General features: G+C 42.1%; 1 protein-coding gene and 1 long non-coding RNA gene across 2 annotated transcripts; one reads left to right on the top strand and one right to left on the bottom strand.

The window, feature by feature from the left end:
- Nucleotides 1–11: 11 nt before the first annotated feature.
- LOC136335033 (uncharacterized) lies at nt 12–10,826 on the top strand. Its single transcript, XR_010731254.1, has 3 exons — nt 12–121; nt 8,566–8,619; nt 10,712–10,826. It is a non-coding gene; the product is annotated as an uncharacterized lncRNA (long non-coding RNA).
- TBPL2 (TATA-box binding protein like 2) lies at nt 1,782–26,308 on the bottom strand. The gene is made up of 7 exons (XM_066276031.1): nt 26,255–26,308; nt 23,769–24,226; nt 22,001–22,088; nt 19,846–19,937; nt 15,616–15,783; nt 11,054–11,148; nt 1,782–1,858 (listed from the first exon to the last, which is right to left on the bottom strand). The coding sequence occupies exons 1-7, from the start codon at nt 26,306–26,308 to the stop codon at nt 1,782–1,784; spliced, it is 1,032 nt and encodes a 343-aa protein (XP_066132128.1).
- Nucleotides 26,309–26,521: the final 213 nt, after the last annotated feature.

Here is a 26,521-nt window from a genome sequence, read left to right as displayed (position 1 = left end):
GCCACCGACGTTGCTGCTTTTCCTTTCCGCTGAGGGGCGGCGGGAGCCGAAGCAGCAGTACTTTAGAACGGCGAGTCGGCAAACAGAATGTCATCGTCGCTGGATCATGCCAAGGCTGCAGGTGAACGCCTCTAATTTGTGCAAGAAATAGTAATACGATGTCCCAAGGATTCTGGGAAAACTGGCAACAAAATAAGGGACTTATCCATTTCTCTATGGATGCTGTTAAATTTGGCTGAAAATACAGCAAACAAGATTGGTGAGGAGACTGAGTCTTAGAATGAGGTTTAATTTTGGCTCACCCACTTTCTTAATAGCTGTGATTTGGGGCAAATCCCTAAACTCTCTTGCCCTGTATCCTCATCTGTTGAATGGAGAAGTATATATATACCTACCTAACCAACGTCGTGAGAATTACTAAGCAAATACATTTAATAGTAACCTGATACTTTACTTATAATTGATAACCAGTGGAAACAGCCGTACTACGGAACATGGAAATCAATTTAGTATCTTTCTGAGAAGAGAAGTTTAATTAAAGTAATGGCCAACGTTTCTCCCCTACCTGTTCTCTCTGGGCCAACACACTGAGAAAGAATTTGAACTACTATAGGTATAGAATTTAACCTATATGGGATTACTCCTAGTTTCTTATTCAGGGAGGGGTGAAATGGTGTGTTGTAAGATTATGTCAGTAATTAGTGTTTGAATATGCCTCTAAACCACAGAAGGAAAAACGAAAAGTGGGCTTATAAGTCAAACTATCTAGACCAGTGCTTCTCAAGGATTATTTTGGTAGGCTGTCAACTAATGACTGCCCTAAATTCTCTCTCTAGCAGGGACTTCTCTCAAGATTCGTAACTGCCTGTAGGCATCAAGTGATGTACCCTGAACACCACAAACTCAGCATGTTGGAAACTGAACTCTTGCTCCTCACAAACCTGTTTCTTCCTCTTGGTGAAAGACATAACCACTTCCACTTGGGGCCATGAGTCATGCTAACCTCATCCCTACCAGTTAACCTCCACATCTCCATCAAATGCAGATAATTTCACAAACTACATAATTAGGACTTGAATCTAAACCCTTTGCTCCACCCTGTTAGTTTTATCTGGTCGTTTTAATACAATTACATAAGATTATAAAGACACACAAAAAGCAAACATTCCCCATACTGTTTCAAAAGAGAGCTTACACTACACCTGGGTGGCTCCTGAAAGTTTAAGATTTATTTTTAAGTAAGAGAAATAATTTTCTCTGATCATTTCAAACAAAAATTTGACTTTTCTAAGGTTTCAGACTTTCATGTTTCATTTGTATTCAGACAGAATCCTTCACAGTGCCTGTGCCTAATGGCTAGCTAGGATCATCCACTCAATATTTTAAAACACAAAACATAGACACATTATCCTGATAGTGCAGATAGTATCTGCTTTATGCAGTTATTTAAAATTTCTATGTCACTAGGCATTTTCAGAGGCATGTTATGCACTATGTCTTTAATAAGAGCAGAACATTAGATTTTAATGTTGTTACAAAATCATTCTAGCGAGGCTTTAAATCTCTCACATTCTGAAATAAGTTTACTTGCTCAGCTCTAAAAATAATATATGAGAACTTTTCATTTCTTAGGTATGGTTACATAGAATCACCCTTTAATAAGTAAAGTCAGAATATGCATGGAACATCTACAATTAAAGGTAGAAAAATCCAGCTGTTTCTGTGCTGAGTTTATGCACATACTTGAACCAGTATACTGTGAGATGTTGAATGATTTTTACTCAGGCTTTTTTAAAACCCTTTAGAATAGGATAGATGTTTTCAAATGCTTCATTGATCTCAGAACGTTCTTTGGCACCTGTAAAGAAATCCAAGTTTATATAATCTTTAGTATAAGAACAATTCCAAAATTTCATTGTCATCTCCAGTTACTTTTAATATGATGACATCTCTTTAGGTATAGCTGAGAAGTGACAGTTATTCCTGGTAAAGACAATTTGGTGATTACACCCACATTTCCACAGTAAACAAGCACACCCATAGAGCAGAGTGGAGCAGAACTTCCTCTCCTGGGCTGTATCAGAGCATCTTTAGCCACACAGGGCTCAGTATAAAATATGGAATGTTATCTCTAAGTGTGCCATGGATATAACCCTACAACAGGGGTCCCCAAACTTTTTACACAGGGGGCCAGTTCACTGTCCCTCAGATCGTTGGAGGGCCGGACTATAAAAAAAAAACTATGAACAAATCCCTACGCACACTGCACATATCTTATTTTAAAAGTAAAAAAAAAAGAGAGAGAGAGAGAACAAATACAATATTTAAAATAAAGAACAAGTAAATTTTTTTTTTTTTGTATTTTTCCAAAGCTAGAAACGGGGAGAGACAGTCAGACAGACTCCCGCATGCGCCCGACCGGGATCCACCCAGCACGCCCACCAGGGGGCGATGCTCTGCCCACCAGGGGGCGATGCTCTGCCCCTCTGGGGCGTCGCTCTTCTTTGACCAGACCCACTCTAGCACCTGGGGCAGAGGCCAAGGAGCCATGCCCAGCACCCGGGCCATCTTTGCTCCAATGGAGCCTCGGTTGCGGGAGGGGAAGAGAGAGAGAGGAAGGAGAGGGGGAGGGGTGGAGAAGCAGATGGGTGCTTCTCCTGTGTGCCCTGGCCGGGAATCGAACCCAGGACTTCTGCACGCCAGGCCGACGCTCTACCACTGAGCCAACCAGCCAGGGCAAGAACAAGTAAATTTAAATCAACAAACTGACCATATTTCAATGGGAACTATGCTCCTCTCACTGACCACCAATGAAAGAGGTGCCCCTTCCGGAAATGCGGCGGGGGAGGATAAATGGCCTCAGGGGGAGTTTGGGGACCCCCGCCCTACAACATGACCTTCATCAGCACCTGTAGGCATTTAGTTACCAGCAAGAGGGACTTTTTTGATCCTCTCATCCCTCGTTAACATTTTGATTCCCTAATGATGACTAACAGGGAGACAAAACTGGAGCTAAAGTTTTAAATGTCAGTGTATGGGAAGGGGCTATTAGAAGGAAATACTGTACCAACCCAGCAAACCCATTTCTGGGTATTTGAAGAAATCTAAAACACTAATTCACAAAGATATCTACAACCTAATGCCCATTGCAGCATTATTTACAATAGCAAAGATACAGAAGCAACCTAGGTGTCTGTCAATGTGATACATATATACCATGGAATATTATTAGTCATAAGAAAGAATGAAATCTTTCCATTTGAGACAATATAGATGGACCTAGGGGGTTTTATGTTAAGTGAAATAAGTTAGACAAAGACAAATACAATATGCTTTCACTTACATGTGGAATCTAAAGAACGAAATAAAACAGAAACAAACTGATGGTTGCCAGGGAGGGGTTTGGGGGATGAGTGAAAAATGTGAAAAGGATGAAGAAGTACAAATTTCCGGTTATAAAAACAGCATGGGGAATATCATCAATAATATTGTAATAAGTATGTATGGTGCCAGGTGGCTTCTTATGGTGATCACTTCATAAGGTATACTAATAGGGAGACAAAACTGTCTAATGACTATGTTGTATACCTGAAACTATATAATATAATATAATATAGTTTGTCAACTCTAATTTGAAAATACATTAAAATACATAAATAGCAAAAAAAACCCAAAAACGTTAAGGGACTCTAAATTGGCCCCATACTCCTTTTAATAATCAATAATCAAACATCCCAATTTGTAGCACCAGACTCCAATTAGATCTTTACCTTTTAAGCAAAACTGCGAGTACTTTCCTTGAGGTTATAGTGACCACCACTTTGAAAGGACTGAAGTGGGAATTCTTGGCTGGCGCACTGGAGAAAAACTGGCTTTGAGATCAAATGACATGAACTCAATCAAAAGCCAGGTATACCACTACCAAGCTCTGAAATCACAAGCAAATTGTCTCCTTTCTGAGTTTCAGTTTCCTTACCTATAAAATAAGGACAATAGCTTTCTTCTTAGGGTTATTGTAAAGGCCTAAGTGAGGGAAGGTGGGTAAGAAGTCCTTTGTGAACCTTAACATTTTACAAAATGAAGAACATACTTCGGGTTAGGGATGTTGGGGTGGCTGGTCTGAGTACATGTGGCTCATCATTTGGTTCTCTAAGAGCCAGGATCACGTAATTTGTTTATGCCTGTCTCCTTCACCAGGTCTGGATTCCTGCCAGACAGGAAGTGTGTTATATTCGCTGTTATATCCTCAGCAGCTAAAACAATATGTGTACCTGGTAGGCATTTAAAGTTATTAAATAGTTGTCATCTTTCGATAAGGCTTGTAAGCTTATCCCTACCCCTTAACCAGCCCAAATATCAATTTCCAATACTACTTGGACTTTCTAATTCTATTTTTATACCAAGTCATAACTACACATCTTATTTTCCCAAGTGATATCATATATATATATATATATATATATATATATATGTATATGTATACACACACATATACACACAAGTGAAAATCTTACAAATTGAGAAAAACAGCATTAAACTCCTACTAAAGATATGCATTTTACAGTATCTTTGTGAGAGATTACCAGTAACAATTAACAGGGATATTCTGTTCTCTTTCTGGCCCACTCACGAATCAAATCAGTCTTGCCATTTTTATACTGCTTTCTGACCTACCACTGACATCTAGCTGATTGAGAGTGACCCTCAGTAACAAAGACCCAGCTTCTTAGTCCTTTCTGCTGGAGGGAAATAAGTAAACGTGAAGCATTTTACTAGAGCCTTTTTAGCCTTCATATTCCTATCATCAGAGCAAGGCATCACAGTAAAATTCCAGTCCTTTTCAGTGCCAGGGAAAAAGCAAGGAGAGTGGGCTTTCACTGAGAAAATAATAGCAAATGTTTATACTATGCTGACCTACGCCAGGCACTGTTGTGTGTTTTTTTTTCTCACAACACTTAGCAGGTACCTTCTATTGCCACCTTCATTTTACATAGGTGGAAATCAAGGTGGAGAACTTAAACTCACCCAAGGTCATATAGCCAATAAACGGTAAAGCCTGGATTCAAGCTGGACATCTGACCTGCACAGTCCAGCCCTTGGCCACCACACCTGCTGCTCCTCACCCTATGAGAATATTTATCCCTTCTCAGCTGACAAGGAGGAGTAGGGACATCCTCCTTGGGGGGACAGGGCAAGGATATGATGATGGGTCTAGAGCAGACTGCTTAAGTTCCCACCCAGACTGTAGCACATACAGCTGTTTTTATTGTTAAGGTTACTTAACCTCTCCATTGCCCCTGCTTTACAGGCAAGGAAACAGATATTAAGTACCTCAGAGAATTAAATAAAACCCACATAAATGCCTTAGCACAGTGCCTCACACATGAGTGCCCAACATATGTTAATTCTATTATGTCTGATCTTACGAATCAAAGTTGACATACTTGCTATTCATTGTATTATACATTATTCCAGCAGATCCTAGCTATACTGTAGACATTGATTGGCTTTTATTTCATAATATAAGCAGAAACTTGGACTTCAATTAATATATCTCATTCCTCTCACCACAAAAGTGATAATCTATGTCTTGCAAGAATGAAGAAATTTAGCTTTGCCTATTTTATGTGCTGACGCATTAACAAAATTTTTTTTTTTTTTTGTGGGAGAGACAGAGAGAGGGACAGACAGACAGGAAAGGAGATAGATGAGAAACATCAATTCTTCGTTGAGGTTCCTTAGTTGTTCATTGATTAATTTCTCATATGTGCCTTGACCAGGGGGCTACAGCAGACCAAGTAACCCCTTGCTCGAGCCAGCGACCTTGGGCTCAAGCCGGTGAGCCTCACTCAAACCAGATGAGCCCACGCTCAAGCCGGCAACCTCGGGATCTCGGACCTGGGTCCTCCGCATCCCAGTTCGACGCTCTATCCATTGTCCACCGCCTGGTCAGGCACATTAACAAATTTTTTTCCCCCCGAAGCTGGAAACGGGGAGACAGTCAGACAGACTCCCGCATGCGCCCGACCGGGATCCACCCGGCATGCCCACCAGGGGGCGATGCTCTGCCCATCTTGGGGCATTGCTCTGCTGCAATCAGAGCCATCCTAGTGCCTGAGGCAGAGGCCACAAAGCCATCCTCAGCGCCCGGGCAAACTTTGCTCCAGTGGAGCCTTGGCTGCGGGAGGGGAAGAGAGAGACAGAGAGGAAGGAGAGGGGGACGGGTGGAGAAGCAGATGGGCGCTTCTCCTGTGTGCCCTGGCTGGGAATCGAACCCGGGACTCCTGCACACCAGGCCAATGCTGTACCACTGAGCCAACCGGCCAGGGCCCACATTAACAAATTTTAAGGCAAGTACATTAGATGGTTGTCAGTATTGTGTGTTGACAATCCTTTGCTTTTGTGACTTTGTAACTTAGCAGATGGGTACATGAAAGTTCTTTTTCCTTTAATTGAGGCAAGTAGCAAAACTGGTCTGAATTGAGGCTATTTAAAGAGACTTGCTTTTGTGTGCCTATAATAGCAATTTAGCCTATACAGGGGGTCCTTGGGTTACAACACAGTTCCGTTCCTATGACAGTGACGTAACTCGAATTTTGGTGTAAGTCGAAACATACCCTAGCTTAACACAAATGGAACACTTGTGCTTTTAACAGTCCAAAACAGTGTAGGTAAGTGTACTGGGGATGCCAACTCCCTCACTTATATGCCACGTTACTGTGTATTCTTCTGCCACATGAGACCAAACTAGTTTGCCCACGTAGTCTGTAGTAAGTATAGTGCAAACGCCATAAGCCAAAAACACTCATGTCTCAATTTTTTAAAGTTTTTGTGGGAGTGAGCATTGTAAACTTGAAATGTCATATGTCAAACTGTCATACCTGAGGGCCCCCTGTACTTGACAGTTTTCTCTCTTTTCTTTTTTTGGCAAAGACAGAGAGAGTCATTGAGAGAGACAGATAGACAGGAAGGGAGGGAGATGAGAAACATCAATTCTTTGTTGCGGATCCTTAGTTGTTCATTGATTGCTTTCTCATATGTGCCTTGACCGGGGGGCTACAGCAGACTGAGTGACCCCTTGCTCAAGCCAGCGACCTTGGGCTCAAGCTGGTACGCTTTGCTCAAACCAGATGAGCCCATGCTCAAGCTGGCAACCTCGGGGTCTCAAACCTGGGTCCTCCACATCTCAGTCCAACGCTCTATCCACTGCACCACCGCCTGGTTGGGCGACAATTTTCTCTTATTTATTTATTTATTTATTTATTATTCATTTTAGAGAGGAGAGGGAGAGACAGAGGAGAGACAGAAGAGGGGGGGAGGAGCTGGAAGCATCAACTCCCATATGTGCCTTGACCAGGCAAGCCCAGGATTTCGAACCGGTGACCTCAGCATTTTCAGGTCAATGCTTTATCCACTGCGCCACCACAGGTCAGGCGACAATTTTCTCTTTTAATAAGACTAATTCAGCCTGACTGGTGGTGGTGCAGTGGATAGAGTGTTGAACTGGAATGATGAGGTTCCCAGGTTCTAAACTCTGAGGTTGCCAACTTGAGCACAGGCTCATAGACATGGTCCCATGTCGCTGGCTTGAGCCCAAAGGTCGTTGGCTTGAAGCCCAAGGTCACTGGCTCAGCTGGAGCCTCCTGCCCCAGTCAAGGCAGATATGAGAAGCTATCAATGAACAGCTAAAAGGCTGCAAGTATGAGTTGATGCTCCTCATCTCTCTCCTTTCTCTCTCTCTCGCTCACTCAAAAAACAACAAAAAACCGGATTCACCTCTGTCTCTCTCTCTTCTCTCTCCCTCTCTGTCTCTCTCTCTCTCTCCCTTTCTCTCTCCTCTCTAAAATGAATTTAAAAAAACCAACTAACCAAACAAACAAAAAACAAAAGGCCTGACCTGTGGTGGAGCAGTGGATAAAGCGTCAACCTGGAAATGCTGAGGTCACCGGTTCGAAACCCTGGGCTTGCCTGGTCAAGGCACATATGGGAGTTGATGCTTCCAGCTCCTCCCCACCTTCTCTCTCTGTCTCTCTCTCCTCTCTCTCCCTCTCTGTCTCTCTCTCTCTCCCTTTCTCCTCTCTAAAATGAATTAAAAAAAACACAAAACAAAACAAAAAAAATAAAAACCTGATTCACAACAACACATAGCACATATATGAAAGTATTCTTCCAAAGGTCTTAAAAAGCTTACTTCCTTAAGTAGGGCATATATTGACCTCCAATATCTATACTATTCAGTTTACTTGGCAGGCTTTCTCCCTTCCATTAGGACATATAAGGTAAAATTTTTTAATCACTAGGAGATCTTAATTATTTCAGAGTCTTAAGTTGGTGGCATCTGAGGAATTGTAGCTTTGCTGTATTCAAAAAGTTCTTGAATTCCAAACAGGCTTTCCCCAATCTGAAGACCCATTCATCATTTCTTAAAGAAGAGCACACTACAAAACTACTGAGAATTAGAAAAGACTTAAGCGCATACATTCCATGTTGCTGAATGCTGAGCGATAGCTGTTATCAGTTTTTCTCAAAATAATTCAGGAAATGCAAACATCTCATTTTTTTTAGATGGAGCATGACTATAAAATTGTGAAGTTTATATGGAAGAATATTCAAGAGGAGGTAAGATACATAAAAAGAGAAGCCATGAGAGAAAACGGCCCTATCAGATATAGAGCCCCCTGGAGGTAAAGCACGCTTACAGCACAGCAGCCCCAATGCAGTAGGGTTATCATAGTATAATTCTGGAGCAAAGGCAGGACCGGGGAACAGACCCATGTTTGAAAATAAAGGGCAAAAGGAGTCATCACACATTAATAAGAACAGAAGAATATGTAGTGTTCAGATGGCTGGCTAGCTATTCAAGGATGGAGTGTGGAGATCATTTTGGCCCATGCCATATAAACTTGGCATTCATTTTGGCAGAGAAGAGTAAAATGTGTAAAAATTCAGTCAAAAATAGCAAACTTCAGTGGAATGGTATGGAAAAGGGAGTCTCAACTATTCAAGAAATTTTAAAACCCCTTATGTAAAAATAAGCCAACTGGAAAAAGTTGCAAATATAGTAAAGAATAATTATTTTTAATATTATGGTAAACTTGGCCCTGGCTGGTTGGCTCAGCGGTAGAGCGTCGGCCTGGCGTGCAGGGGACCCGGGTTCGATTCCCGGCCAGGGCACACAGGAGAAGCGCCCATTTGCTTCTCCACCCCCCACCCCCTCCTTCCTCTCTATCTCTCTCTTCCCTTCCCGCAGCCAAGGCTCCATTGGAGCAAAAGATGGCCCAGGCGCTGGGGATGGCTCCTTGGCCTCTGCCCCAGGCGCTAGAGTCGCTCTGGTTGCGGCAGAGCGACGCCCTGGAGGGGCAGAGCATCGCCCCCTGGTAGACAGAGCATCACCCCTGGTGGGCGTGCCGGGTGGATCCCGGTCGGGCGTATGCGGGAGTCTGTCTGACTGTCTCTCCCCGTTTCCAGCTTCAGGAAAGGAAAAAAAAAAAATTATGGTAAACTCATACAAATCCTTAAGGGGAGAGAATAAAAACTAAGTGTACAAAAGGAATAAGCTATGTACCCACTGTTTAAAAAAAGAGAAAATGATCTTTACTGATATAGTAGAAGTGATAACTTCTATTTCTGATTATTACCAGTGAGATTAAAGCAGTGAGACAAATTCCACTGGTAGAAAGAAAGTTTTCTTTTATGCTGTTCTGTTTTTGAATGTTGCTGAGGGTTTTCAAAAGATGAGATACACTGCTGGTAGGAACATATGACATAGGAGAACTGTATTGAATGTCCCTTCAAAACTAATTTGGTGGCCCTGGCCGGTTGGCTCAGCGGTAGAGCGTCGGCCTAGCGTGCAGAGGACCCGGGTTCGATTCCCGGCCAGGGCACACAGGAGAAGCGCCCATTTGCTTCTCCACCCCTCCGCCGCACTTTCCTCTCTGTCTCTCTCTTCCCCTCCTGCAGCCAAGGCTCCATTGGAGCAAAGATGGCCCGGGCGCTGGGGATGGCTCTGTGGCCTCTGCTTCAGGCGCTAGAGTGGCTCTGGTCGCAACATGGCGACGCCCAGGATTGGCAGAGCATCCCCCCCTGGTGGGCAGAGCGTCGCCCCATGGTGGGCGTGCCGGGTGGATCCCGGTCGGGCGCATGCGGGAGTCTGTCTGACTATCTCTCCCTGTTTCCAGCTTCAGAAAAATGGAAAAACAAAACAAAACAAAAAAAAACAACAAAAAAAACTAATTTGGTAATTTGTACTAAGGACCTTAAAAATGGTCACATCCTTAGATAGAAGTTCAATTTATGAGCATCCACAATAATAAACTAATTCTTTAAAAATAAAAATAGCCAAATGTTTGTACCATTTATAAGCAGCGAACAAGGAACATTTAAATACCCGACAATGGGAAACTAAGTTTGATGCAATAACGTGTTAGAACGGAGGTCAGGAAAGGGAAGCTTGCTGGCTAAGTCTAGCCTTCTGCCCGATCTGGGATAGCCTGTGAGCTCAGAATGAGTTTTATATTTTAAATGGATGGGGAAAATATTTTTAAATAGAATGTTACATAATGTAAATTATCTGAATTAAAGTCACATTTCAGAGCCCTTCCCTTTCTGCAACACCTAGTTATTTTGGCACCACAGTGACAGAGTTCAGTTGTGAGGGCAGAGACCCGATGGCCTGGAAAGCCTGAAATGTTTAGTATTTGGCTCTTTACAGAAAAACATGTGCTGGACCCTCTGGGAGAACATTGTGCAGCCATTAAAAGCCTTTATCAAGAGTTTATAACAAGGAGTTGCGTGACATACGTCACAATGGTTAATAAAAAGGCAGATGTAGAGGTGAGTGCATGTGTCACGATGACACGCAAACATGAGACAGTTACTGTGTTTTGGGTATTGGGACTGATGGGTGAGATTATATTCCTTTCTACCTTTTTTTTAAGGTATTCTATAATAAGGGGAATTGTGTTATATTGATGAACAAAGCGATTTAAAAGGAAAAGCAAAGCACGTACAGAGCTGAGTTTTACGAAACTCAGAAAATAATTTGAGTACTTACCTGTCAACACAACTTTTCCAGATACGAAGATGAGCAGCACAATTCGTGGTTTTACCATTCTATAAACAAGGCCAGGAAACAGTTCAGGTTCGTAACTGTTAGGATATAAGAGGAAAAGGTTGAAAATAGCACTATCCAACTACTTTCCCATAATATTTGAGACCTACTATATGAAAGGTGCATATGAAAGCAGTTTTAAAAAGGCTGTTTTGTCAAAAACCTTTTGGCCATTTTGTTCAAAGTAGCCTTGAGTGTCCTAGGTGGCTTCTAGTGCCAGTCAAGAACAGAATTCATTTTGGGTTCTCATATTTTTTTCAAGTGCAAGTCATCCCAAGCCATTAGAAATTAAGGTAATTTAAAGCATCAGATTTAATGTATTAAGATCTTGTTGGTTAAATGTTCACCATCTTTCCAAAAAAGTCTGTCAATAAAATTACATAAGCTTTGGCTTGGTAAGTCAGTTGGTTAGAGCATTGTCCCAATAAGCCAAGGTTGCAGGTTCAATTCCTCGTCAGGGCACATATAGGAATCAACCAATGAATGTATAAATAAGTAGAACAAATCGGAATTTCTCTCTCCCTTCCTCCCTCTGTAAATAAATAAATTTTTTAAAAAAGAATGGTTAGCCTGACCAGGTGGTGGTGCAGTTGTTAGAGTATTGACCTGGGATGCTGAGGACCCAGGTTCAAGACCCCATGGTTGCTGGCTTGAGCCCAAAGGTCACTGGCTTGATGCGCAAAGGTTGCTGGCTTGAGCAAGGGGTCACTGGCTCAGATGGAACCCCTCAGTCAAGGCACATATGAGGAAGCAATCAATGAACAACTAAAGTGACACAACTATAAGTTGATTCTTCTCATCTCTCTCCCTTTCTGTCTGTGTCTGTCTCACACAAAAATTAAAATTAAAAAATGAATAGTTTAAAAAATACATAAACATTTTCTAAAGTTTCCAAGTTCCCCAATAACGAGCATATTTTATATGCATTTATAAACTGATAAAGTTATCATTTTTAGTAGAAAGAACAAAAAATTTTCTAAACCACTGTTACTTGTCTTTGGACAGATAAAGAAAAAAACCTAAACTATCCCAAGTTTTAAAAATACAGGCCCTGGCCGGTTGGCTCAGCGGTAGAGCGTCGGCCTAGCGTGCGGAGGACCCGGGTTCGATTCCCGGCCAGGGCACACAGGAGAAGCGCCCATTTGCTTCTCCACCCCTCCGCCGCGCTTTCCCTCTCTGTCTCTCTCTTCCCCTCCCGCAGCCAAGGCTCCGTTGGAGCAAAGATGGCCCGGGCGCTGGGGATGGTTCTGTGGCCTCTGCCCCAGGCGCTAGAGTGGCTCTGGTCGCAACATGGCGACGCCCAGGATGGGCAGAGCATCGCCCCCTGGTGGGCAGAGCATCGCCCCTGGTGGGCGTACCGGCTGGATCCCGGTCGGGCGCATGCGGGAGTCTGTCTGGCTGTCTCTCCCTGTTTCCAGCTTCAGAAAAATGAAAAAAAAAAAATACATAATTTGTTTCTATACATAGTAACTTCCTCTTATTTACTATGAAATAGTCAGCTAGCTGCTCCATGGAGCAGAGGATAATAGGGATAAGAACTGCTTTTTCACACTCCAGTGTAAAGAAGAGGAGAGAGAACCGAAAAAGCTTGAGGAGCCTGCAAGAAAGATGTCATGAGGAAGAAGCTGATAAAACTATCCTCAAAACAGTGACTAATGGAGAATAGATATGAGAAAAGATGTCTGAGTAATGGAACACTAGAATACACAGGAATTATTGCACTGAATTAAGAAGTGAATCCAGATGACATGAAAAACTCCATTCTGTTCTGCAAAGACTATATGAGAGCAGATGTGAAACCTCTGAGTGGCACCAGGAAGACATCACAGTGACTACCCATCCGAGGTATAGGGAGTTGGTATGGGTGGTCCAAAGCATCACTTGACCTTACTGCAGAAAGCCTATCAAGACTTCTACCACTGACTGCTTCCCGATGCTCAGGAGGCAATGAGATCAGTTGGAGCCTTGAAAAACCTATGGGAACTATGAGGTTTGAGGCAGAAAAGTGAGGGTTGGGGCACAGAAGGGATGTTTCCATTTGATTTTCTAGCTGAATCCTAGGACTGTAAGAGAGAAAAGGAAAACAAAAGCATGTGACGGTGAACTGCGTTTGGCTTTCAGAACCGTGGTTTTAAGATGCCAGCACAATAATCTTCTGATTCAAGACTTCATTTTATTTATTCTCTGCCTCAATTTCAAAAGAAGGTTGAAGTAGAAAAAAAGGAAAAGAGGTTTGCCAACCTCTTGGCCAACCCAAATTCAACTTAGTGTTCAAATCTCAGTTAAAATGTTACTTCCCTTAAGACTTCTTTTCTTGACAAAAAGAAAAAAGAAGCCTTCCTCAACCTCCACACCTCTCTGATGACGCTATCCTGTTTGATGGTGCAGAACACTCTAGGGGGCTTCATCCTCCATAGTTAACAAATTTCATCATTGTCTTTGGTTTGTGTGTCTTCCCTTTTAGAGAATGAACCATTGCTGTATTGATTGTCACCATCACAGTAGCATCTGCTTCATAGCAGCCACCCAGATTTTACTCATTTAAGAAATATTTATTTAAAAGAAGAAATATTATCAGGATACTTTGACTTTAAAATCAAAGAGAAGGGAGAAAAATACTTAGGGAAAACAGAAAACAATTATAGCACAGGAAGACTGATGAAGAAGGTTCCAGTAACAAGGAAGATATTTGTATAATCAAATGCTGATAAATAGAAATTTGTAGAACCTGGGAGATCAAATGAACTGGAGGTTTTAATATGAGGCAAACCTGAGCTGATAATTAGAACTAATGTGTGCCATGGTCCCCCACAGGGCAACAGGCAATTAAAAAGAGGCCTCATTTTAAAGGTAAAAGCTGCGAAACAAGAGTGCCCAAGTGTCATGAATACACTCACTGGGTTGTAATCCATAACGTAAGGATGGAGGCAGAGCATTAGGGAGAGGCAAGAACGAGACAGCTGTGGGAAAACAAAGCAAACTTCCTTACCAAATTAAAATTGAAGAATGGATGAGATCACAAAACTGGCTCAGAAGGAAGATAGAACAGCGATAGGCCCACTCCAGTGGCTAACAACAGTGCATCTGATGAAGTCTCTTGCCCTACTGGTACACTTATCTTTCAGAAGATAGTACAGTAGTGACAAGGGGTACTCCTACTCTAGGTTCAAATCTGATCTGCAATGTTGGTGAAAAAGATAAGATGCAACTCTAGAGAAGTGGTAGTCAACCTGGTCCCTACCGCCTACTAGTGGGCGTTCCAGCTTTCACGGTGGGCAGTAGCAGAGCAACCAAAGTATAAATAAAAAGATAGATTTAACTATAGTATAAATAAAAGATAGATTTAACTATAGTAAGTTGTTTTATAAAGATTTGTTCTGCCAAACTTAGTGAAAATCTGACATAAAGTACTTGGTAAGTAGTTATTAAGTTACTTCCCTACTTTATAAATCACCATTACTGTGGAACCGGTGGGCGGTTAGAAAATTTTACTACTGGCCCTGGCCGGTTGGCTCAGTGGTAGAGCATCGGCCTGGCGTGCAGAAGTCCCAGGTTCGATTCCAGGCCAGGGCACACAGGAGAAGCGCCCATCTGCTTCTCCCCCCCTCCCCCCTCCTTCCTCTCTGTCTCTCTCTTTCCCTCCCGCAGCGAGGCTCCATTGGAACAAAGATGGCCCGGGTGCTGGGGATGGCTCCTTGGCCTCTGCCCCAGGCGCTAGAGTGGCTCTGGTTGCAACAGAGCGACCCCCTGGAGGGGCAGAGCATCGCCCCCTGGTGGGCATGCAGGGTGGATCCTGGTCGGGCGCATGTGGGAGTCTGTCTGACTGTCTCTCCCCGTTTCCAGCTTCAGAAAAATAAAAAAATTTAAAAAAAGAAAATTTTACTACTAACAGGGATACAAAAGTGGGCGGTAGGTATAAAGAGGTTGACTACCCCTGCTCGAATTGCATACATCATTTTAGAGCCCTAACTAGCCAGAAAGGGAAATGCTAAGTCTAACTAGAATTCAGGCAGAGATCTTTCCTATGTTCAAGAAAGTTGGTTCAGAGAAAGCCGCCCATCGTTGAGAATCTAGAAAATAAGATGACTTGTGTATTGAGAAACTCTTTAAAATGAAGGTTTTACTATGACTCTACAAATTATTACAAGATTGAAAAAAGGAAAAGATACCTAAAGAGGCTGTATGTCTTGCATTGAGGCGAGGGGGCTTCCCTGCCTCAATGGGCACTCAGTAAACTTATGTTGAAAAAAATTTAGGCAGAGGAAAAAAATATATAGCCAAGGGGAAAATAAACATTGCCTGGAGAATATTGTAAAAGCTAAATCTCAGAATGAACTAAATTTTTAAATAGGGAAAAACAAAGCAATTTTACCTTGTTAAAAACTGTTCATATATTGTGCCTTTACCAAAAATATATTCTCTCTAAAAGATATATTGTATAAAACAGCCCATAATACAACTTAATATGCTGGTAAACTCAACATTAAGTTATATAACAATCATACCTACTGAACTGCTGATGAGTTAGCACCAAACCTTCCAGCCTGATGGGAAATCTGACATCACAGCTTCCAACCATGTTCTGAATTTTAAAATCGAGGAATCGGGCAGGGAAGCCAAGCTTCTGCACCACACGAGCATACTTTCTCGCTGCAAGTCGAGACTGCTCTTCACTGGGGGGCAGGGGGGCAAATGTGTTTAAAGATGGCTAATCATCACATCTTCCATATGACTTGAGTTGTATTCACACTCCTCTGACTGTATTTCTACAGTTTGTACCATGTTTACCTTTCAGTGGATACTATGAATCGGTAGACTTACGTCCTCTACTCTTACCCCTTGCACCTAGTAAGAGGTGTGGTACAACATCCAGTTGCTGAGCTGAATCATAAACAGATTTTTGCCCTGGCTGGTTGGTTCTGTGGATGGAGCATCAGCTCTGCATATGAATGTCCTGGGTTTGATTCCTGGTCTGGGCACAGAGGAGAAGCAACCAGCTGCTTCTCCCCCTTCCCTTCTTCCCCTCCTGCAGCCAGTGGCTCAGTTGGTCCAAGTGTCAGCCTCAGAAGCTAAAGATCCTCACTTGGCCTGAGCATCGGCCTTAGACTGGGGTTGCCAGGTGGATCCTGCTTGGGGCACATGTGGGAGTCTGTCTCACTATCTTCCCCTCCTCACAAACAAACAAACAAATAAATGAATAAATAACCAATCAATCCCGATTGTTTGTCTTAATTTGTCACCTATCACATACACAGTGTTTTTTATTTTACTTGTTTTAAGTGCTTTTAGATAAAATGAACTTTTCCACTGGTTCTCAAAGTGTGTCCTCAGACCAGCAGCAGCAGCACCACCTGAGAACTTGCTAGAAATGCAGAGTCTCAGGTCCCGCCTCAGACATGCAGACACTCTGGGGGTGGGCCCAGCAATCCATGTTTCAGTAAACCCTCCAGTGACTGTAGTGCTCACCAAAGTTTTAGAACCATCCTTCTGCTCTAATGTGTGTGTTGTTTAGATGGGAACAACAGCAACAAAAATAAAAGCACATGCTCACAAAAGATATGTATCAAAATGAGGAAGATATGTGCCATTGAATGGCACAGCCATGATGCATGATGTCAGGACTTCGGTCTTTAGGGGGCAGATTACATCTTAAGAAAAACATGAAAATACCTCAAAACTTGCTCAGGTTTTCTCACATAATTGTCATTCAACTCATATCCAATATGAGAAAGAAGGAAATTCACCCAAGTTTATGGCTCTGTTCAAAGTGTTTGTCTTACTCTTAAATCTATGTCTGAGCATATGAAATCCTGACACTTGAGGCTTTAGTATGCATTAGGCACTTCCCTGTGGTCACTGCCAGAACAAAACTGAGCAGCAGGGGTTGCCAAACAGAGGCAGCACCTGGTGGGTGAATCATGTGAACTCCTCCTCTTTTATGGGGTCTGTTCCATCTTTCAGCTGAAAATCAGAAGCACTTGAAAGAGAAGCCAGATTGAATGTGTTTGCTGGACCAAAGGAACTGTCCAACTCTCCTTCCTGTCTGGATCCTTCACAACTCTGCCCCCTCCTTAATTGTATTAATTACTTCACATACTTTGCCTCACTAGCAAAGACATGTCCTTAAGTTAGAAATGAAACAAAATGTCTCCATTTTGAAAAATTACTTTTCACCTAATTGACCCATTACATTTCCCATATGTTTATAAGGTCAAATTTCGACAGTTTGCCAAGCCCTGTAGTTTCTTGGGGATATTAGTTATGAATATCACAGAAATTTCCACTCAAAAAACTAACAGACTATATAGTACATGTTATTGTACAAATGTTAGAAAACAGATTAAGAACCTTGAAATGTCACCACCAGTGGTAAAAACCACTGATAAATCTGACCCTTCTGCACTTTTCTCGTGCAAACAGGTATCCCTCACTATGCTCACTGTGGTTATTACACCTAAAGAGAATAGGTTTGGTAAATTTGTGGAGATAGTTCTGATATTTCACAATTCTATCCAAAACACAAGAACCAGACAGATTTGGGTAATACTATCTCTTATTAACTCACTATCCAAGCTTTTATTATCAAGAAATTAGGAACCAAATAAATTTAGATAGGGAAAGATACTCATGAATGTGTGTGTAACATGAGCATATATATATATATATGTATATGCATATATATATATATATATATATATATATATATATATATTTGTATTTTTCTGAAGTGAGAAGCAGGAGGCAGAGAGACAGACTCCCACATGCACCTGACCAGGATCCACCTGGCATGCCCACTAGGGGGTGATGCTCTGCCCATCTGGGGAGTTGCTCTGTTGCAACCAGAGCCATTCTAGTGGCGGAGGCCATGGAGCCATCCTCAGCACCCAGGTCCACTTTGCTCCAATGGAGCCTTGGCTGCGGGAGGGGAAGAGAGAGAGAGAGAGAGAAAGGAGAATTGGAAGGGTGGAGAAGCACATAGGCGCTTCTGTGCGCCCTGGCCAGGAATCAAACTCGGGACATCCACATGCCAGGCTGACACTCTACCACTGAGCCAACTGGCCAGGGCCAACATGAGCATATTTTAAAGTGGAAGTTGGATAATAAACCTACAATTCAATTGCCTGCTCTTCTCTCTCCAAGCTTAACATGATGTGACCATCCTTCCAACTCAGTGTAGGTGCATGTATTTTAATGGCTAAATACAATTTTATTTTGTGATCTAGTCAAACATCTATTACAACATGCTTAATTTGTTTCTCCCATTTTATACAATGCTGAAATGAACATCTTTGCAGATATCCTGCAGAATTGTCCAGTGATGACCTAACAATGGAAATTTCTAAAAGATACACAGATCAACAGAAGAAGATATGTAGAAACTTCAACATATGTAAAAAAAATCTTAACTTGTATAAACAAGTGGTAGGGGAGAAACAGAATTAGACTGGACTCTTCAATAAATCTATCAGGCACTGACTGGCCATTTGAAAAAAATTATATTACATTGAAATTAAATTTCTAGACATGCTCTGCCCAAGATGGTCAGCACTGGCTACACATGACTATATTTAAAATTAAATTTAAAAATTCAGTTCCTCTATTAACTATATTTTAAGTGCTTGATACGCACATGTAATGAGGGGCTACCATATTGGACAGAACAGATATAGAACATTTCCATCATCTAGAGAAAGCTCTAAAGAAATCAAAACATCAACTTCCCTTCCTCAGTACAGAGCAGGACCTGAAAAAGGCCAGAAAAGTATATGGAGGTCAATATTTATATAATGTGTGTGGAGAACACCTTCCTAAGCATGAAGCTAAACTTTGTAAAGAAAAAAATCGGATAGATTGACTACACACAAAAAAAATTTTAATTGTGTAAAAAAAAGAAGCCCCACATTTTAAAACACCATTAACTTGAATCTGAGAAAAATATTCACGGTATAAAATAGTGGAAATACTTAAATATCTTTGTAGAATATTGGGCAAAAGACACAGGCAGTTTATATACTTATGAAAAATTAAGGGTCACTAGTAAAGAAATGTAATTAAAGCAGCATTGTTTTTTGCCAATCAATTTGGCAAATATAAAACATATGTATTAACACCCAGTGTCCGTTGGAGAAAATGAACACTCAGTACGTCTCTATAATGAGCCTTTCAGGAGGACAATTTGCTACTCATCTTTAATACTCTGGAGGAAGAGCAGCTCCCCACTCCAGTTTCATGCGAAAGGCTCTTCATCAGCACAGTACCAGGCTTCCTCCGCACGAGATCCCGGAAAGCCGAGATCCTGGAAAGCCAAGCCTTTTAAGAGATGCCTCCTGAGCTAATGTTCAGCTAATGGTCAAGAAACGTTCGGTTTCCCTCCTTTAAAAGTTCTATCCATTTGTCCAACATGAGAGATACACAAGAACTACATCCCCCCACCCCCGTGCATACCAGTCTTTATCATAGTAGCTGCTGCTTTTTTTTAATGCATCTTAAAAACAAGTTTAACAGCCTAGTGAAGCCCCCTCAGTTTAACAGAGGGACTGTAAAGTGGGATATAAGTCAGTATTGGGCTGAATGGTTTTAACCCAGAATTTGGCATTTCACAAACTTAACTCTTCAGCCAAGTATTTTGCTTCTCCATGTGTTTTTGAACTTTGTTGCTACCCTTCCTCTTGTATATATGGAATTCTGTGTCTGGTGGTGTGTGTGTGTGTGGGGGGGCGGATTGTTCCTCGTACCTTTTGGCTCCTGTGCAGACCATTTTCCCAGAGCTAAATATAAGGGCTGTTGTCCTGGGCTCTCGGATCCTCATGATAACAGCAGCAAACCTCTAAACACAGAAGCCAAAAGGACAATTAGCCTCTGCTAGAGTTAACACTACAGTATTCTAGTTGAAAAGTGGAGCTGGACATGGAAATGGTCTTGAATAAACAGCTTGAATGGGAAAACTAACCAATGTCTGGGGCTATTCTGTCCACATGAAGATTAAATAACAAAAAGGGTCATGATTCTAAAATGTATTTAGAAAAAAAACAGGTGAGAATAACAACAGTAAAGCTAAAATTTGAGTGCCTGATATATTTCAGTCCTTATTCTAAGAGCTTTACAGGTCTTCTCTCATGTATCCTCATAACAGGACTCAGGTATGTCCATTATTATCCGCACTTAGTGCACAGGAAAACTAAGTGGTCATTTAACCTCCAACATTACACAGGCAATGCTAAAGGCGAGATTTAAAACCACTGCTAATCTGACTCTGTGCTTTTTACTTTGAAATACTTCCCTTTTCTTTGAAATATTATAGGCTTGCCAGACTTAGAATGTACTAAAAAGCAGCTGAAGCATGGAACAGAATATATATATATTGAGAGGCATGCTGAAGAAGAATGACAAAAAGTTGACTTGTCTCAAAATCTTGCCTGCCATAGTAGTTCTCAAAGTGTGGTCCACAGACCTGATGCACAGGCAAGCCTTCCAGGTGGTGCCAACGCAGGGGAGGGCTGAGAACCACCAGCCCACCATACAGATGACCTCCTCTTCCTAGGATCCTACACAGAAACTCCCTTCCCTTTCTCTTTCCCCCGCCCCCATTAAGTTGGGAAGAAAACTGGCTTGGGTGCTATATAAGACTTCAAGTTCTATGGGTCAGAGCTACCGTACATGACTCAGGTGGGCTGGCAATTTCAGATTTGCTGTTAGCCTATAGTGCACAAAGTTGATCAAGTCCTATTAATGATCTCCAGGTGTTTACTAAAAAGGTAGCATTCTCACCTGGCACTCACTTTGTTACATTCTTATGGTAGCTTAAATGTCAAGACAGTGTCTTTGGCTGTCAAGTGCAAGTTTGGACAGATCTTATGCCCTGCAATAAGGGGAGAGCTGAGGATGGTAGGGCCAAAAAATGCTTAAAATGCTAATCGCTCCATAGTGCAATCATTGCAGCAACCATAAGAATCTGCTGTGGAATATTAAAAAGAAAGCTACATTGTGTTGGGTAACATTCAGGTAATATTTGGATTCAAATGTCAGCAATGACCCTACCACAACAGCTAAAACAATCTATAAAGAGTGGACGCTGGCAAGGTCCTCTGGGTTCCTACTAACACGGTCATTTTCATCTAACTCCACAAATCCTCCACCACCCAAGACAATGAACCTTTTCCCAGTGGGGACGAGGTCTTATCTTTGTACTCCTAAGTACAGAGCCTGCCAAACCTTTAAATGTTGATTGAATTAACCAATCCATTTTCTAGGTAAATAGGCCATTGAAAATGGGATGCCTGGCCTTAGCAGGATGCAAGAAAGAATAGATTTTATTAAATTTTGAGGTGGGAGAAATCCTTGAATCTCACGTTACTAAGTAGAAGCTTGAACTTGATACTTTAAACAATTTAGCTTTCTCAAAGAAGGAGAAACTGAAACTGGAAAAATATCCAAGTGCTGGCTAGGTGGAACAACATTTAGGAAAAATTATTTCCAGAAATATGGTAGCATTTTAAGAAAGCACCCCATAGTCAGGCTGAAAATAGTCATACTGAAAAAACTTTTTGAATGAAAAGGGAAACGTCTTAACTTTTTAGGATCTACTCAATTACTGCTTTATTTAGCACAGAGGATGAGCTCAGTTTTTAGAATTCAAAACAGAGAATGAACTCCTGGGATAGTAGCAGAGTCCCTTTGTAAAGAATGCTTTTGTACAGAATACTCTATAAATTATAACTTAAAAAAAAACCCAGAGAATGAGGCAAATGACCTTTTGAGCTGCCAAAAGCTTTTTACTCCTCAATGCATTTTTTTCCCCCAAAAATAAAAACAAAGGAATAAATCATCTTGATCATCTGAAGGAAAGTAAATCTAAATAGAAGCTAATTGTTGAATACTGAGAAGTCTTACCTTTGGGTTATACTCTGCATTTTTTGCATGCAAAGCTATTTTCTTCAGATCCAATTTACAGGCCAGATTTGCAGTGGAAACTATATTCCTAAAGAAATAAGTCAACTTAGAAAATTATATCCGATATAAAAAGTAAAACAATTAGAACTAGCTTCCTCATTTTATAGGTTGTATACACTAGTGACTTTTTAGAGGGGAAATTATGCTGAATGTGAAATACATAGTAACATGGTCTCCAATAAAATGTGAAATTCCAAAGTGAAGTACTAAAATAGCTTTTCCTAAAATTTTATGACTAGTTGACTAAAATTAAGTTCTAAATCTCTTTCAAAACTATGCCTCGATGCAGAAAGCATAATTGCAAGTCAATTTTCAAGTTGAGTTCAATTTTACATCTTTATATTCTTTGTGTTTAACCAATGCCAACCACAGTTTTAGCAACTGCAGTGCCTTAGTATAAATAAAATCTTTCAAGAATGTATATACTCTTAACCCCTTCTTAAGAAACCATGAATAAGTCCTTCATTTTACAGAAAACTATATTGGCTAATGCCACAATATTAAGAACTGATAAAACAAAGAATAATTAAATCAAATTAATTTTCCTACACTATTATCCTAAAATTGTCATCACATTCAGGAATATAAAATGTGTACCTAAGCCCTGGCCAGTTGGCTCAGAGGTAGAGCATCAGCCCAGCGTGTGGAGGCCCCGGGTTTGATTCCTGGCCAGGGCACACGGAAACACCCATCTCCTTCCCCTTTCCCCCTCTCCTTTCTCTCTCTCTCTTCTCCTCCTGCAGCCAAGGCTCCATTGGAGCAAAGTTGGCCCGGGGCGCTGAGGATGGCTCTATGGCCTCTGCTTCAGGTGCTAGAATGGCTCTGGTTGCAACGGAGTAATGGCCCAGATGAGCAGAGCATCCACCCTTAGTGGGCATGCCAGGTGGATCCTGGTTGGGCGCATGCAGGAGTCTGTCTCTCTGCCTCCCTGCTTCTCACTTCAGAAAAAATACAGAAAAGCCCCCAGAAAATGTGTACCTAGAAGTATCACCCATTTAACCTCCAACAAGGCCCTGACCGGTGTCTCAGTGGATAGAGCATCAGCCCAGCATATGGACATCCTGGGTTCAATTCCCAGTCAGGGCACACAGGAGAAACAACTATCTGCTCCTCTCCCCCTTCTCTCCCTCTTTTCTCCCTCTTCTCCTCCCACAGCCAGTGGCTTGATTGGTTTGAGCATATCCTTGAGTGCTGAGAATAGCTTGGTTGATCTGAGCACATCAGCCTCAGGTGCTAAAATTAGCTGGGTACTCGAACATTGGCCCCATATGGGGTTGCTGGATGGATCCTGGTCAGGGCGCATGCAGGATTCTTCCTATTTTCCCTCCTCTCACCTAACAAAATAAATAAATAAAAATAACCCTCCTACCCCCCTACCACCACCTGACCAGGAAGTAGCGCAGTGGATAGAGGGTTGGACTGGGATGCGGAGGATCCAGGTTTGAAACCCTGAGGTCACCAGCTTGAGCATGGGCTCGTATGGTTTGAGCAAGGCTCACCAGCTTGAGCCCAAGGTTGCTGCTTGAGCAAGGGGTCACTCGCTTTGCTGTGGCCCCCGTCAAGGCACATATGAGAAAGCAATCAATGAACAACTAAGTTGCCGCAACGAAGAATTGATGCTTCTCACCTCTCACCCTTCCTGTCTGTCTGTCCCTATCTGTCCCTATCTCTGTCTCTGTCACATACACACACCCAACAAACAACTTACTGTAGTTGAGGCACAATTCCAGAACATTCTGAAACAGGGGTCATTGGTGTCATGGGAATTATAGACGTCAGAGGCAAGGAGTTTGGTTTCTCAGAAGAAGGCTGGACTAAGTCAGCATCATCAGGGTGCAGACACGAGTGGGAACTTGATGAACTGCTACTGTTTATGTCCAGGCCAACATCTTGTTGGCTGGATAATAGCAGCCTACTTTGCTGACTTTGAGCTTTACAGTTGTCTTCAACTTCATGCTTGCTTCTAATGACAGTCTGTTCTTTATTTCCTTGGATAAATTCATCTGGTAGGAAACTAAGGTCCACAAATGAGAAACCACCAGATGTTTCGTTGAGTTCTTCAAGATGTGAATTAAACACAGCTTCTGGATTGGATGACTTAGATATGTAGACATCATAAGGTGCAACTGGGCTGAGCAGGGGCAACCCAGGTGGGGCAAGGTCATCCTAGGCCATTCCCAAAACAGACAGACAAAACACAGCAAAAGGAACAGCATGTTACACCAACGGGCTACTACTGTGGCCAGCAGGCAATGTGTTCAGGAAGAGAGGCAGTTCAAGAGTCATGTTCTGTCTCTCTGCACAGAGTATCACTGAAGTTCTATTAGTGTTACAGCACACTCAATAGAAACAGAAAAGAATATCTTAACATCCAGAAAAAGCATTTTTTTTTCCATAAAATGCTTGACCTACTTCAGTTGGATCTGTAGTAAGCTGCTACTCTAAACCCAACATTCTAATAGAGGTAATTGAGCGGCCATGCTCTGAATTAAGTGTAGTTTAAAGAGAATAGATATATTCTACTCCTTAAATTGATTATAAACTTTAGTTGATTCAAATATTTTCTTTAGAGTTTGACATCCTTTAAATAGAAGCACAATAAGGAATTTAAGATACAGTTTGAGTGCTAATCAAGACTGCTGAGGACTCATTGTTATTTCTAGTCAAAGGAGAGAGGAGAAAGGGTTCTAGTTACATGGATTTGCAATATGAAAATTTTATTGAAATTTAAATAGCAAGAATAGTTTAAAATCAATGTATTGTATTTCCAGTCCAGGGAAGGCTGCTCAACCTCCATTACTATCAACTGAGGGGATGAGTTGTGTAACTGAAGGAAGCAGCTCTTGTAAAATTTATGGAGTTTTTATGGAAAAAATTGATTATCTTGGTATATATATTACCACATGCTTCGTCCAAGTTGCAGGCAGAGATTCTAGATTTTGAACACAGCTTGCAGAATAACCTCATCCCTTAGAAGATCTTACTTCTGACAACTGAATTGTCATGAATGCCTATTCCTCTCTTTGTGTCTTCTCGGTGACAAAGCTACCTCAGCTAAGATAAAATATATAACCAGATCCTATTGAATTGTTCTGATACTATAAGGCCAGCAGATGGCAGGGGTGACTAACTGATCAAAGAACAAACTTAAAAGAATGCAGCCATTCTCTTGAAATAGGATTTTTTTTTTTTTTTTTTTTTTACCTTATGTAATTAGCCCCCATCTCTCCCCACCCCACAGACTGGTCCTGAGAAAAGCGAGGTGGGGACAGTGGCCCTGATTCCTCTTCATTGTGTCCTTGTCTCTCCTGTCCTGGCCAAAAAGGGTCTCATAAACCAATTTACACTAACGCACCAATAATATCTGCAACAGTCAGTGTCAAAAAGGATCTCATAAACCAATTTACACTAACGCACCAATATCTGCAACAGTCAGTGTCTCCCCTCCTCCCACTGCGTCATTTCTGCAAGAAGCAAAGCTCTCACCTGAGGAAACTAAACTTCCACACAGAATTTAAGGCCAGGGCAACAAGATACTGAAGGGGGATGCTTTATGGCAATGGAACCTGTGCTTGTGGGAACACCTCAGAGGATGTACTGGTAGCGTATTCACTACATCCTTGACCTTATAGCTCAAGAAACCTTATGTTAAACGGTTTATGCAGAACCATAAGTCATTAGTATCGGCCAGAACCTTTCCTGAGTGGGCTCTCCTTTGCTATGTTAAAGGCTATGGGACATCACTATTTCTACTTCAGCCTTATCATTGTCTATTTAAAAATCTCCCTTCCCCAACTCCCCAATTAGTTGCTCTCTTTCTTTTCTTTCTTTCTTTTTTTGAAGACTCGGTCCTCTCTTTTCTGCAATATTTGACTCGAGAGATTTTTAAAATTAAATAAAACGACACTTAAGGATCACAAGCTGTAAGACGCCACAGGTGCCCCCCTAATTCACATTTTGGATTCACACTAGGCCAGGTTCGAGGTCTGATTAGCAACCTTAGGCAGATGATTTCACCTCTCGAAGCTTCTGTCTTTCCACTGAAAGATGGAGATAGTGAAGCTCACCTCTTAGAGGCGCGAGGGATTTGTGGTATAAAGAAAGCAACGCCCTTACAGCGCAGAACTTCGCGCTCAAGCAACCGAGAGGGACCCGGCCCCGACGCTGGGACGCTGCGGCCGCTTCCAGGCTCACCTGGGCGGCACACTGGTCCAGGTACAGCTCCAGGTACGTCTCTTCCTCCTCCATGCGCGGAGGTCCCCCTCTTGGGGTGGGGAGAGCGGATGCGGGGAAGCGCCGGGCCGGTCGACCTGTGGTTGGGTTCGACCGGGCGCGTAAGGCGCACGAACCATTTATTAGCCCCGCAGCTGCACGCGGCGGGGCGCGCCCGGGGCGGGGACCCGGCTGTGGGTGGGGCCGGGGGCAGCCCCCGCGCCAGTGAATTAATAATGAGCCCGGGAG

Source organism: Saccopteryx bilineata, chromosome 4, assembly GCF_036850765.1.
Source record: "Saccopteryx bilineata isolate mSacBil1 chromosome 4, mSacBil1_pri_phased_curated, whole genome shotgun sequence".
Classification (NCBI taxonomy): domain Eukaryota; kingdom Metazoa; phylum Chordata; class Mammalia; order Chiroptera; family Emballonuridae; genus Saccopteryx; species Saccopteryx bilineata.
Note: the sequence above shows the minus strand (reverse complement) of the source record. Positions and strands in the feature narration are given on the sequence as shown.

Coding starts and splice junctions, on each gene's coding strand:
- TBPL2 (XM_066276031.1), bottom strand. CDS start 26,308: ATGGAGGAGGAAGAGACGTACCTGGAGCTGTACCTGGACCAGTGTGCC. Junction 11,149..15,615: donor ACTCATCAGCAGTTCAGTAG/GTATGATTGTTA, acceptor ATATCCTAACAG/TTACGAACCTGAACTGTTTC. Junction 1,859..11,053: donor TGGAAAAGTTGTGTTGACAG/GTAAGTACTCAA, acceptor ATTTCTTTACAG/GTGCCAAAGAACGTTCTGAG.